Raw genomic sequence first — 14190 nt, 5'->3', positions numbered from 1 at the left:
AAATTGCATCCTAATTTGGGGTTTTGTCTAATTCCCCAAGACTGACTGACTGACTTCCTTTCTTCCTTCCCTCCCTCCTTTTTTTATTTTTATTTATTTATTTATTTATTTTTTTGTGAGACGGAGTCTCGCTCTGTCACCCAGGCTGGAGTGCAGTGGCACAATCTCAGCTCACTGCAACTTCTGCCTTCTGGGTTCACGCCATTCTCCTGCCTCAGCCTCCCAAGTAGCTGGAATTACAGGCGCCTGCCACCACGCCCGGCTGATTTTTTGTACTTTTAGTAGAGACGGGGTTTCACCATGTTAGCCAGGATGGTCTCAACCTCCTGACCTCCTGATCTGCCCGCCTCGGCCTCCCAAAGTGCTGGGATTACAGGTGTGAGCCACCGCGCCCGGCCCCTCCTTTCTTTTCTTTTCCTTTCTCTTAACACGGTCTTACTCTGTCACCCAGGTTGAGGTGCAGTGCCACAATCATAGCCCACTGCAACCTTAAGCTCCTGGACTCAGGCAGTCCTCTGGTCTCAGCCTCCCAAGTAGCTGGGACTACATGCACATACCACCACACCTGGCTAATTGTTTTTGTTTGTTTGTTTGTTTTGTTTCATTTTTTTCTTTTAAGAGATGGGGTCTCACTGTGTTTCCCAGGCTGGTCTGGACCTCCTGGCCTCAAATGATCCTCCTGCCTCAGCCTCTCAAAACGATAGGGTTATTACAGGTGTGAGCCATCACACCCAGCCCTCCCCAAGACCTTAGAAAGTTGAAAAAAATTCAAGAAATTTTTTTCATATATCCCCATTCACATTATTATGAATTTTCAGAGTACACGTTCTTTAACTGGAACAACCACATGATAGATATACCATAGATAGACATATCAGATGACACTCTGATATGTCTGATAGTTACTCTGATATTGTGCATTTTATTTGAATTATCTTTGGCCTTATACCCCTGCACAAGTGGAAAACTATATCAAAGCCTCGTTTGTCAAGATATATTACTCAGATTAGTTATTTTGTTTCCAAGAGTAGATCACAATTCCTTAATCTTAACAGTTTTAGGGAAATCTACAGCTATTTTGGAGTAGTCTAATCCAATTAAGAAAAGATACTTCTGGAGGTTGAGGCCAGAGCATCGCTTGAGCCCAAGAGTTCCAGCCTGTGGTGACCTGTGACCATGCTACTGCACTCTAGCCTGAGTGACAGAGGAAGACCCTGTCACAAACAAACAAACAAACAAACAAACAAAAAATAGATACTTCTGAAAGCAAGAAAGGTTACTGAGAAGCATAATACTTATTGGCTATCTTTGTGTGCCTTGTATGAAGAACAATGTGTTTTATTGAGCACACTGACGTAATTTTTTTTTGAGAAAGTAAAATTCATCTGGATAGATGATTTTTTTTTTAAAGAAAGTATGTTCGTTTTATTTTGGGATGATGTTGCCAAGAAAATGAAAATCAATGGTTTTGTTACTCTCACTTTCTTTTCCTTTTCTACCTTGTTAACTGTTCCAATAACTCTTATGTTACTCAGGGAGATGCTTTTATCATGTTATCCATAAATGTTTTTTGTTTTGCTTGGTGGGGGACTCTCAGTAATTTACTTGCACATTGTTTCTGTGTTACAAGTGTGGACTAATGTTTAAAATGAATGGAGTATTATAGTCTTAGCACTGGATATACAGCCTACAAAGAACCTTTGTGAGCTGATTTTTGCAGTGTTTTCTAAGCACTTCTGCAGGAAACAAATAAAAAAACCCCCACATTTAATGTTAACTCTGTTTTAAATGCTTCAGCTGCAGTTAAGGGCTGTTACACTCTTTTAATGCATTTCTTGTATCTATATAAGTGTTCAAAATGAAAATTATTTGATGTTTGAGTTATGCTTCTGCCTGGTTTGTCTTCTCAACCCCATCCACAGACCTATAAGATTTGTTTCAGCAACCTCATTCTTACAAACAAAACTAACTTACATACGTGTACTCGGTGCAAAGTAGATGCCATTGAAGGTCAAGAATATGTGTTAGATTTCTGTTTGAGGACATTTCAACATTTTAAACAGACTAGGAATGCTTGGATTTACTCCTACATCTAGGAATCTCACTGACATTGTATCATCACAGATTTCAAAAATTATTGCTACTTTATTGAATTTTGAAAAGTGGCTCTCATTAAAAATGATTATTTCATCTTACTTTAGCTATGTGGATAGACTAGAACCCTTTTACCTCATAATAATTTTTGACGGATTGTCCTTGTCTTACATTTCAAGATGTTTAGATTGATGAATAATAATTCATTTTTGTTATTCAACATAAACTAAGATTGTTCTAAATCTGTGGCTACTTCTGTTATGTAGGCTATGGAAACCAGTTACATAGGCTTTTGTATAGCATACTAATATGGAAAGGAAGTACCTGTAAGTGAATACTCAGGGCAGCATTTACCATGATTTTTTTGGAAAATTGTGACATTTGAGAAGCATGGAGATTGATGGGTATGATACTGCATTTAAAAATATTAAAGAGCATGGAGAAACTAACATTAAGTGACTGCTATATGCCAGTCACTGTGTAGTGCACTTATATATTATTTATCTTGGCTGGGCGTGGTGGCTCACACCTGTAATCCCAGCACTTTGGGATGCCGAGGCAGGTGGATCACCTGAGGTCAGGAGTTCCAGACCACCCTGACCAACGTGGTGAAACTCCGTCTCTACTAAATACAAAAAATTAGCCAGGTGTGATGGCAGACGCTTGTAATCCCAGCTACTTGGGAGGCTGAGACAGGAGAATAGCTTGAACCCGGGAAGCAGAGATTGCGGTGAGCCGAGATTGTGCCATTGCACTCAAGCCTGGGCAACAAGAGCGAAACTCCATCTCAAAAAAAAAAAAAAATTATCTTAAAGTAGAGAAGCTAACTTGTTGAGAGTCCCCCAAAGCAAAACAAAAACATTTAAGGATGATATAAAAATAGGGATGGGGGCCGGGCACGGTGGCTCACACCTGTAATCCCAGCACTTTGGGAGGCCAAGGTGGGCAGATCACCTGAGGTCAAGAGTTTGAGATCTGCCTGGCCAACATGGTGAAACCCTGTCTCTACTAAAAATACAAAAATTAGCTGGGTGTGGTGGCACGCACCTGTAATTCCAGCTACTCGGGAGGCTGAGGCAGGAGAATCGTTTGAACTCAGGAGCTGGAGGTTGCAGTGAGCCATGATCGCCCCATTGCACTCCAGCCTGGGCGACAAGAGCGAAACTCCATCTCAAAAAAGAAAAATAAGGATGGGGATATTTTACAAATATGCACAAATGCAAATTATTTAACCTAAAGTCATATAACTAGTAAGTCAGGACGTATTGGCAGCTTTCAGCCACCAAGTTTTCCTTTTTCCCTATAAAATGGGTCATGATGAAGATGATAATAAGTAAGATTAACAGGGTATGTTGATGCTAGATTAGTCACTGTTGCAGTTTGAAGACACATACAGTAAATACATCAGGTTTTTCTGGATAAAAGGTAGTCTAGCTAGACAAGATGGCTCACACCTGTATGTAATCCTAGCACTTTGGGAGGCTGAGACAGGAGGATCACTTGGTACCCAGAAGATCACTCTGGGTAACATAGTGAGACTCTGTCTCTACAAACAAAACAAAACAAAACAAAACTATTCTGCAATCTGGATACCCTTATTTATACTAATCAACATTGTATTGCTCTGCCAGGGTTGTCATAACAGAATACCACAGACAAAACATGGTGAAACCCCGTCTATGTTTAAACAACAGAAATTGTTTTTCTCCCAGTTTTGTAGGCTGCAAGTCCAAGATCAAGGTGCCAGCAGGGTTTATTTCTGGTGAGGACTCTCTTCCTGGCTTACAGACAGCCACCTTCTCTCTGTGTCCTTACATAGTCTTTCCTCTGTGTCCAGGTAGAAGAGAAAGCTGTCTGGTACTTCTTCCAATAAGGACGTGAGTCCTTATTAGAGTACCACCCTTATTACCTCATTTAACCTTAATTACCTTCTTAAAGGCAGTATCTCCAAATTATAGTCACATGAGTGTTAGGACTTCACCATATGAATTTGGGGGGGCACAATTCAGCCCATTACAAGCATATACTCTCCTTATAGCTAATCAGCATGAGAAGTCAGATTATAAACAAAATACTATTTGGGAGCATGAACTCAAAGGTGGATGGTAAGATGATCAAAGCCCTTGGTAATCATGATGCTGTGTGCCCCAGTAGATAGGAGATTTATATAGGCTAACTTCTGCTGCACTGTGCTGGAGATAGACTTACTATTTTGTTTTGTTGAACTTCTCTTTTATCATAAAACCAGTCCCCTTAAATTATTTTTTTCAGGCAGTTTAGTTAATAATTTTATGGTTATGAGCCCAGCCTAATAATGCCCCCCAATGTAACATAAAAAACATACAGCAACCTGTACTCCCAATTTGATTAGATTTGAGTCTTAGGCTGGGCACAGTGGCTTATGCCCATAACCCCAACACTTTGGGAGGCCAAGGCTAGCAGATCGCCTGAGGTCAGGAGTTGAAGACCAGCGTGGCCAACATGGTGAAACCCCATCTGTACTAAAAAATACAAAAAAATTAGCTGGGCATGGGGGCACATGCTTGTAATCCCAGCTAGTGGGGACGCTGAGGCTGGAGAATGGCTTGAACCTGGAAGGTGGCGGTTGCAATGAGCTGTGATTGCTCCACTGATGGTGGAGGTTGCAGTGAGCTGTGATTGCTCCACTGCATGCCAGCCTAGGTGATAGAGCAAGACTGTCTCAGGAAAAAAGATTTGAGTCTTTAACTCCTAAATCACATTTTGGGGCCAGCTCTTAAATTACCTCACTTTTCTAGATTGAGCTTGTCCCTTTCAAAATTCTCAGAAAAATAATTTTTGATTTAGTTTGGAGGGTGGGGTTGTCTTCCCAATAGGTCACTGTACTCCTAAGATCACCATTGTATCTGGGTCCTGCCTCCAGGTTTGTCACTAACTTGTTCTGTGACATTATACAAGTCCCTTACCTCTGAGATGTTTATCTGTGAATAAGTAGAATAGGCTTGATATTCTCTGAAGTTCCTTCTGTGATTCTAATTATTCTTACAGCATATTCATAAAGCACTTTCATAAAGCAGTATGGCAACATCATTTTGTCTTTGAAAGAAAGAATTGTCAGTATGTAGAGGGTATTTAAGGCTGAGTGAATAGATGACATCATTAGGGAGAGAATAAAAAGGGAACATAAAAAGGAATCTAGGACCAGGCTTTGAAGAACCCCAGGACATAGAGCAGGGGGAGCCATCAGAGAAATAGGAAGAAAAAGGAAAGTATTTCAAGAAATAGGGAGTGGATACTTGTGTTCAGCGAAGGTAAGAGATTCAGTAAGACGTGTCCTTTGGATTTGGCAAATGGAGGTAATCGATAATCTTCACAAAAGCAATTTATTTTTATTTGTCGGAGCAGAAGTCATATCACAATGGATCAGGCAGAAATTTGATGATGAGTAAGTGGAGCCTGTATATGTAGGCAACTCTTTTGAGCACTGTTTATGAAGAAGGAATGAAAAATGGGAAATACTGAATACTTAATTTTCTGGTGAGAATAAAGGGGTAAAGATTGATTACACAGTGAGAACAGAAGGAGCAAAGTCCCTGAGAAGGAGGAAGGAAATGATATATATATATTGACATAATGGCCTTTGGTAAGTAGAGGACACTGCGAAGTCATAAAGAGAGAAAAATGCTGACATGGGTGAAGTGTAAATATTTTAGTAGGCCTAATAGTAGTGGGATTGGTGAATTCTCTCACTGCTTTTGTTATTTAAAAAAATGTAACAGGGCTGGATATGGTTCATGCCTGTAATCCCAGCACTTTGGGAGGCCAAGGCAGGGGGATCACTTGAGCCCAGGAGTTCAAGACCAGCATGGGCAAAATGGGGAAACCCAGTCTCTACTAAAAATACAAAAATTAGCTGGACATGTTAGCATGTTCCTGTAGTTCCAGCTGCTCGGGAGGCTGAAGTGGGAGGATCACTTGAACCCAGGAGGTCGAGGGTGCAGTAAGCCATGATTGCACCACTGCACTCCAGCCCGGGGGACAGAGTGAGACCCTGTCTCAAAAAAAAAAAAAAAAAAAAAGAAAAGAAAAAAGAAAGTCAGTGTCTGAAAATAAGAAAGGAAAAAGGAGGGTAAAACGTTTTGGGAGCAAAAACAAAGAATGAAATAGTTGTCAAAGTAAAAAAAAAGTTTATTAGCAGGAATCATCAATTTTAGGTTTGAGCTTTGGCATCTTAATAACTGGGCTAGGCACAGTGTCTCAAGCCTGTAATCCCAGTACTTTGGGAGGCTGAGATGGGCAGATCACTTGAGCCCAGGAGTTTGAGGCCAGCCTGGACAACATGGCGAAACCCCATCTCTATAAAAATTAGCCTGTCGTGGTGGTGCACACATGTAGTCCCAGCTACTTGGGAGGCTGAGACAGGAGGATTGTTTGAATCCGGGAGGCAGAGGTTGCAGTGAGCCAATATTGTGCTATTGCACGCCAGCCTGCGTAACGGAGTGAGACTTTGTCTCAAAAATAATAATAGGCAGGGCACGGTGGCTCACGCCTGTAATCCCAGCACTTTGGGAGGCCGAGGTGGGCTAATCACGAGGTCAGGAGACGGAGACCATCCTGGCTAACACAGTGAAACGCTGTCTCTACTAAAAATACAAAAATATTAGCCGGGCCTGGTGGCGGGCGCCTGTAGTCCCAGCTACTCCGGAGGCTGAGGCAGGAGAATGGCATGAACCCGGGAGGTGGAGCTTGCAGTGAGCCAAGATGGTGCCACTGCACTCCAGCCTGGGCGACAGAATGAGACTCTGTCTCAAAAAAAAAAAAACAAAAAAAAACAAAAAAAACAACAAAAATTAGCCAGACGTGGTGGCGGGTGCCTGTAGTCCCAGCTACTTGGGAGGCTGAGACAGGAGAATCACTTGAACCCGGGAAGCAGAGGTTGCAGTGAGCCGAGATCGTGCCACTGCACTCCAGCCTGGGCAACACAGCGAGACTGTCTCAAAATAATAATGATAATAATAATAATAACTGGCACATAATGGACCGTTGGTATATATTTGTTGAATTAAGAATTTGAAGTGGCTTTGTAATTGTGTGATTTTCTTCAGTTATGTTCAGCTTCTTAGACAGATCATAAGAATGCAGAGGATTCTGGAGGCATTGCAGTTTTACAAAGTTTTACAGTACGCATGATTGGGGGAAGAAGAGGCAAAGTGAGGATGTTTTCAAGGGAATTTTGAAAGGCAAGGAAAAATGTTAAATCCTTTAGAAAATGGTTAAAATGCAGAAAAGCTTTGAAGTTTTTATAAGCTTAACTATTAAAACACTAGTGGTTCTTTTATTTTGGCTGTTTCATACTTGGGATGGTTTTAAATCATCCTAAATGGTCAAAATGCCAAAAAAAAAAAAGGGGGTTTTGATGCTTTTATAAGCTTAACTGTTTAGAACCCCAGTGGCTCTCTTGTTTGGCCTTATGCTATATTTCCTTCTTTTGGGAATAGCAAGAAGGTTTTGAAAAGTTGTTTTTTAAACTGCGAATTTATTTTGTTTATGAAGAAATAGACTGATGAAAATAACTTAGTTCCCTGGGTTATTTCTTACAAAACAAAATTTCAGACTATTATGTTTTCTAGAGAGAATTTTGGAGAAGGAAATGTCAGTATGCTGTTCTTTTTTAGCACGTTGTGTAAGAGCACATTATTTGCTCAAATGAAAACCCCTGTTGCAATAGCTTAAAAACAAAACCTTCAAATAATTGTGCAATACCATTGTTATAAGTACACACTCATAGACCCAAAATGTTTTGGGTAAAACAATGACACTATGGGAAAGAGTAAATAGGGGCAAATGAGTTCAATTATCAGTGTTTTGTAGGAGAAAGTTTTTAGAATGTTATTTATAAGGCAAACCTTTTTGTGCCCTGTTTATCTTTTCATCACAAATTAAATAAATTTTACTTAATGTGATAGAGATGAATGGCTGGCTTTAAAATATCTTAAATATCCTTAAATATCTTATTTGTAAATATTTATCATATATTTAGATATTTACAAATGTTTAAATATCTTCAAAATATTTTTTAAAAGATATTGCCTATAGGATTTGGCTGAATATGAACACACATAGTTTTTTTTGTTTTTGTTTTTGTTTTTTTTGAGATGGAGTCCTGCTCTGTTGTCCAGGCTGGAGTGCAGTGGTGCAATCTCGGCTCACTGTGACCTCCACCTCCTGGGTTCAAGCAATTCTCCTGCCTCAGCCTCCCGAGTAGCTGGGATTACAGGCGCAAGCCACCACACCCAGCTAATTTATGTATTTTTAGTGGAGACGGGGTTTCACCATGTTGGCCAGGCTGGTCTCGAACTCCTGACCTCGGGTGATCTGCCCGCCTCAGCCTCCCAAAGTGCTGGGATTACAGGCATGAGCCACCACACCTGGCCAAACCCACATAGTTTTAAGTATTTGCAGAACTTAAGTATAGCTTCAAGTTAAATGACTGGCAGATGGAAAATCATTAACTTTTTTATGGTTCCATTTCAAACATCCTCAGTTGATTTTTTTATTAATAAAATTCAGATTTGTGAAATAGATTTCCATTTTGTAAACCTATTGTGATGCTCTAGCATCTTTGGTTTTTGTTGTTATTGTTTTGTAATTGCTTGGGCTACATTATCTTTTGGCTGAATCTTCACACAAGTATGACTTAAGTTTGCAGAGTCAAACTTTAAGCTTCTATGAACTGGTCTGAATATATTGTCCTGTGAGCTCCGATAGTGCTTTCTACTTCACGATCTTCATAATAGCTAGTATATATTGAGGTCACATGAAAGGTGAGGCAATATGTTAGTATTTTATGTACATTATCTTGTTTAATCCTCAACCCTCTGATGTGTGTCATGTTATCTCTGTTTTACAAATTAAGAAAAACTGATGTTTAGAGAGATTTACAAATTTCTCCAGTCTGTTAGACTTTTTTTTTTTTTTTTTTTTGAGACGGAGTCTTGCTCTGTCGCCCATGCTGGAGTGCAGTGGCGCGATCTCCGCTCGCCACAAGCTCTGCCTCCTGGGTTCATGCCGTTCTCCTGCCCCAGCCTCCAGAGTAGTTGGGACTACAGGCGCCCGCCACCATGCCCGGCTATTTTTTCGTATTTTTAGTAGAGACAGGCTTTCACCGTGTCAGCCAGGATGGTCTCGATCTCCTGACCTCGTGATCCGCCCGCCTCAGCCTTCGAAAATGCTGGAATTACAGGCGTGAGCCATCGTGCCTGGCCCTGTTAGACTCTTAAGACCTGACTAAAACATTGTCTTTTCATCTAATTTTATTAAAATGCCTATTTCATCCCATTTTTTTATAATTGATTTCTTGTGTTCATTTGGCTTCTTTACCAGACTGTGATCCTCTTGAGGACAGGGACCTCCTTATCCTATTCATATTTGTATCCTCAGTGCCCATTGGAGACCCCAGAACTTTTAAAATGAGAGCTGAATGAACAACACTGGCATCACTGATACAATAACAATGAGGCATGTGCTGTGAAGTTGTTTTTTATAATTTAGGCATTTTGTACGTTTATTACCTCCTACTCTTTTGATGTATTGGTATTTATTGTCACACATGCATGCGTATCAACAAACATACACATGCATACATAGATTATTTCATCTACACATCAATCATTTGAAAGTGGCAATTATTGTCCTCATTTTGTGAATCCAAACAATGAAGGACTAAAGAAAATGAAACTTCGCTTAAGATCACACAACTAATCAGTGGCAAATCTGGGATCAAATCCAGATTTTTCAGATTTTAAATCTTATGATTGTCTACTTAAGGCTATCTATACTAATAGAAACCTATATTTTATTTCTTGATGTGTTTATTTGCTTATTCAGCATTGAAGACAACAAAACAAAGGTATACACAAATGGATTGTATCTTAAAAAGGAGAATATTACAGTGATGAATGTGTGCTTTTTTTTCTAGTGATTTTTATAGCCTTTCACTTGTTTTCCTTTATGAGGCATAAATTTTGAAAATAGTTACAATAGTTAGAGTTTAGTCAAGGAATAAATTAGCACCAGCTATCAAACTACAGGAAGATTGGACCCATGACCATATCATATTCTGATCAGCTAAATATAAATCTAGCATGACTCTTGGCACATACAAAGTGTTCAGTTAGTATTTGTTGAGTGAATAGGTAAACAAACCTTATACAAGCATCTTATCAAGTGACTTCATGAATTTTCTTTCTTAATAATATAACCCCCTAACTCATATATCTGACTTTGAATTCTAAATTGTCACTGAATCCGCTCATAAAATATAAAAATTTGAGCCACTTGGCCATGAGAATACTCCTAATACTCTTGAGTCTTCTATTAAATATAGAGATGCGTGGGTAGTGGCTCATGCCTGGAATCCCACCACTTTGGGAAGCTGGGGCAGGAGGATCGCTTCAGGCCAGGAGTTCGAGACCAGCCTGGGCAACATAACTAAATGAATGAATGAATAAATGAGATTTGTAGAACAGTATACCATTCTTTTTCTATGAATATATTATTCATATGTATTCATAACATATATTTCCTATGAATATTTGGAAGTTTGGATAGTTCCTGCTGGTGACTATTCTTAAACAGCTTTATTGAAACATAATTCACATATCATATAATTCACCCATTTAAACGGTATATTCACATCTATGCAACTATCAAAACAATTTTAGAACATTATCATCACCCCAGAAAAAAACTCACAACTCATTGGCAGCTACTCCCCATTTTTCTCCAGCTTATCTGCTAATCCACTTTCTGTTATCATGGATATGCATATTCTGGAAATTTCATATAAATGGGAATCATAACAAGTAGTCTTTTGTGACTGACTTCTTTCACTTAGCATATTTTCAGACTCCATTGATGCAGTAGTATGTATTACTACTTTATTTCTTTTTATGGCTAATATTTCATTGTTTGGGTATACCATATACCATATTTCCTATATCCATTCATCAGTTAATAAGACATTTGGGTTATAGGCTGGGCGCGATGGCTCACGCCTGTAATCCCAGCACTTTGTGAGGCCGAGGCAGGCAGATCACAAGGTCAGGAGTTCAAGACCAGCCTAATCAACATGGTGAAACCCCGTCTCTACTAAAAATACAAAAATTAGCCAGGTATGGTGGCGGGCACCTGTAATCCCAGTTACCTGGGAGGCTGAGGCAGGAGAACCACTTGAACTCGGGAGGCAGAGGTTGCAGTGAACCAAGATCATGCCACTGCACTCCAGCCTGAGCGACAGAGACTCCATCTCAAAAAAAAAACAAAAAAAAACCTTTTGTCTGTTAACAGTGTCACTATGAACATTCCTGAATTGCTGAGTCATATGGTAACTGTATTTTACCTTTTGAGGAACTGACAGATTGTTTTCCAAAGCAGCTGAACTCTTTTGCATTCCCACCAGCAGTTCCGATTTCTCCACATCCTCACTAACACTTGTTATTATTATCTTTTTTTTTGTTTCTTTTTTTTTTTTTTTTTGAGACAGAGTCTTGTTCCTGTCACCCAGGCTGGAGTGCAATGGCACGATCTTGGCTCACTGCAACCTCCGCCTCGGGGGTTCAAGCGATCCTCCTGCCTCAGCCTCCCGAGTAGCTGGGATTACAGCCACCCACCACCACGCCAGGCTAATTTTTGTATTTTTAGTAGAGACGGGGTTTCACCATGTTGGGCAGGCTAGTGTTGAACTTCTGACCTCACTATCTGCCTGCCTTGGCCTCCCAAAGTGCTGGGATTACAGGCGTGAGCCACCGCGCCTGGTCTATTATCTGTCTTTTACTATAACCATCCTAACAGGTATGAGATTGTATCTCATTGTGGTTTAATTTGCATTTCCTTGATGGCTAAAGATGTTAGACATCTTTTTATGTGCTTATTAGCAATTTGTGTATCTTTGGAGAAATATCTGTGCAGCTCCTCTGTCCGTTTATTAATTGGATTATTTGCTTTTTATTACTGACTTGTAAGAGTTTGCAGGCCCGATACACGCTTCTTATGAAATATATGTGATTTGTAAATACTTTCTCCTGTGGGTTGTATTTATTTTCACTTTCTCTTTTTTTTTTTTTTTTTTTTTGAAGCAGGGTCTTCCTTTTGCCCAGGCTGTAATGCAGTGGTACAATCATACCTCAATGTAGCCTTTCACTCCTGAGCCCAAGCAATCCTCCCACCTCAGCCTCCTGAGCAACTAGAACTACAGGCATGGGTCATCACTCCTGGCTAATTTATTTATCTTATGTAGAGATGGGATCTCACTGTGTAGTCCAGGCTGGGCTCAAACTCCTGACCTCAAGTGATCATCCTGCCTTGGTCTCCCAAAGTGCTGGGATTATAGGCATGAGCCACCGCACCCGGCCCCAGTTGTCTTTTTATAAGTGTCTGGGCAAGTTTTAATATTGTATTAAGGACTCAGCATTTTAGCCTTTTATTGAAGTGATGTGCTTTTTGAGTAGAAAGTTTTGCTTTACTAACACCTGAAGAATGATACAATCACAGGCAATCTGGTTTTTATATGTTGTATTACATTAAAGTAAAAGCACTGATACCTGTAGTATGAAGCATGTTATAAATAAAGTACATTTAACTATCTTAAACATTTCAAGTTTGGTTTTTTTTTTTTGCCCATATCATTTTATTCAGTAGAATTGTTTCCTAAATAAAACTGGTCTATGATCTTAGATTTATGTATCAACAGTTGCAGCATCTTTTGTAGTATATTCTATTTTTATATAATAATGTTAAAGGGAATATGAAAGAAAACTGTAAAAAGGTAAAAATGATAAGATTAATTTTGAGTACATAGTAGTATGATATTTAATTGTAAATTAGAAGGATGTTAGACTTTATAGTGTGTTAACATTTGGAGGTGCTAGTGCTTGATATCCTCCTTCTGTGGACAAATTACCTCCAAATTTCAATCTGGAAGATCCCTGAAACAACTACTAGGAAAAGGTTTACAACTATATGGCTTTTATATTTTTACTATTTGTATTAGAATATCTATATAAATTGTTCAATAGAATAACTAAATTGTTCAAATTTTGGTTATAAAAGAAAAAAAGTGTAAACACATCATACATATCATGTGGGTTATTACTGTGATGTTATTCCTGTATTCAGTTTTATTCAGTCACAGCTACACAGCAGAAGTTTGTAATGTATTGCTGGATTTTATTTTGCTGTATTAGCTCCTCAAGAGTTACTGATCTATGAAATGGCAGAGAATGGAAAAAGTTGTGACCAGAGACGTGTAGCAATGAACAAGGAACATCATAATGGAAATTTCACAGGTAAATTTTGATGGTTTGCAGGGAGGAGTGCTATGGGTTTAAATGATACACTTTTCATTGGAATAAAATAGAGATATATTACTTCTTTTATTTTTAATCTTGTATTATCTTCTTAGTAAATTAAATTATGGGTCAGTCAGGGCCTGTAAGGTGATATTTCATAGTGATGGCAGAAGGAGCCTGGCCACAATCACATAAACAGTGTTCCAAGTACAAGATTATTACTTGTTAATCTTATAGTATGGTCAGTGTTTATTTGGCTTTGCTCAGTGCTCAATTTTATTGTGCTATTTTGTAATTCTAGAAGTAGATTACAAACTTACTACACTGTTCTTAAATATACAGTTATCAAAAAAGTTAGAATGTGAATATTATTTAAAAATTTATTTTAAAATTATCGTTTGAGATGAATAAACTCATATTTTAGCCAAATTGGAATTTGTGGTAAATTTCAGTGTATTTGTCTCCTGTTTATACAGTTACCCTGAAAATGATGACTTTTATTAATATGGATGATTTAAGTAGAAACTTTCCTTCATGCATTTAAAGGAAAATGAAAAAAAAGTTTTTCTTTTGTTGTAATCATACTTTTTTTTTAGCTTTTGAATTGTTTGACATCTCAAACACATGGCAAATAATACTCTAGTGTGGTAATATTTTCACAGCAATTCTCTTCTTTTAGAGGAAGTGCAAGGAATCTGAAATAGTAGTTTTCATTTGTTTGTTTGTTTGTTTGCTTTTTGAGACGGAATCTCACTCTGTCACCAGGCTG

The 14190-nt window shown here is 38.8% G+C and overlaps 1 protein-coding gene across 1 annotated transcript in view; it reads left to right on the top strand.

Moving 5' to 3' along the window:
- Positions 1-14190, top strand: part of VMP1 (vacuole membrane protein 1) — a 133213-nt gene that overhangs the window by 10521 nt on the left and 108502 nt on the right. Inside the window, exon 2 of the mRNA XM_004041244.5 lies at positions 13317-13418. Within this exon, the coding sequence (XP_004041292.1) occupies positions 13343-13418 (76 nt within the window). The 5' untranslated portion in view covers positions 13317-13342. The remainder of the gene's footprint in view (positions 1-13316; positions 13419-14190) is intronic.

This window comes from Gorilla gorilla, chromosome 4 (assembly GCF_029281585.2).
Source record: "Gorilla gorilla gorilla isolate KB3781 chromosome 4, NHGRI_mGorGor1-v2.1_pri, whole genome shotgun sequence".
Lineage (NCBI taxonomy): Eukaryota > Metazoa > Chordata > Mammalia > Primates > Hominidae > Gorilla > Gorilla gorilla.
Note: the sequence above shows the minus strand (reverse complement) of the source record. Positions and strands in the feature narration are given on the sequence as shown.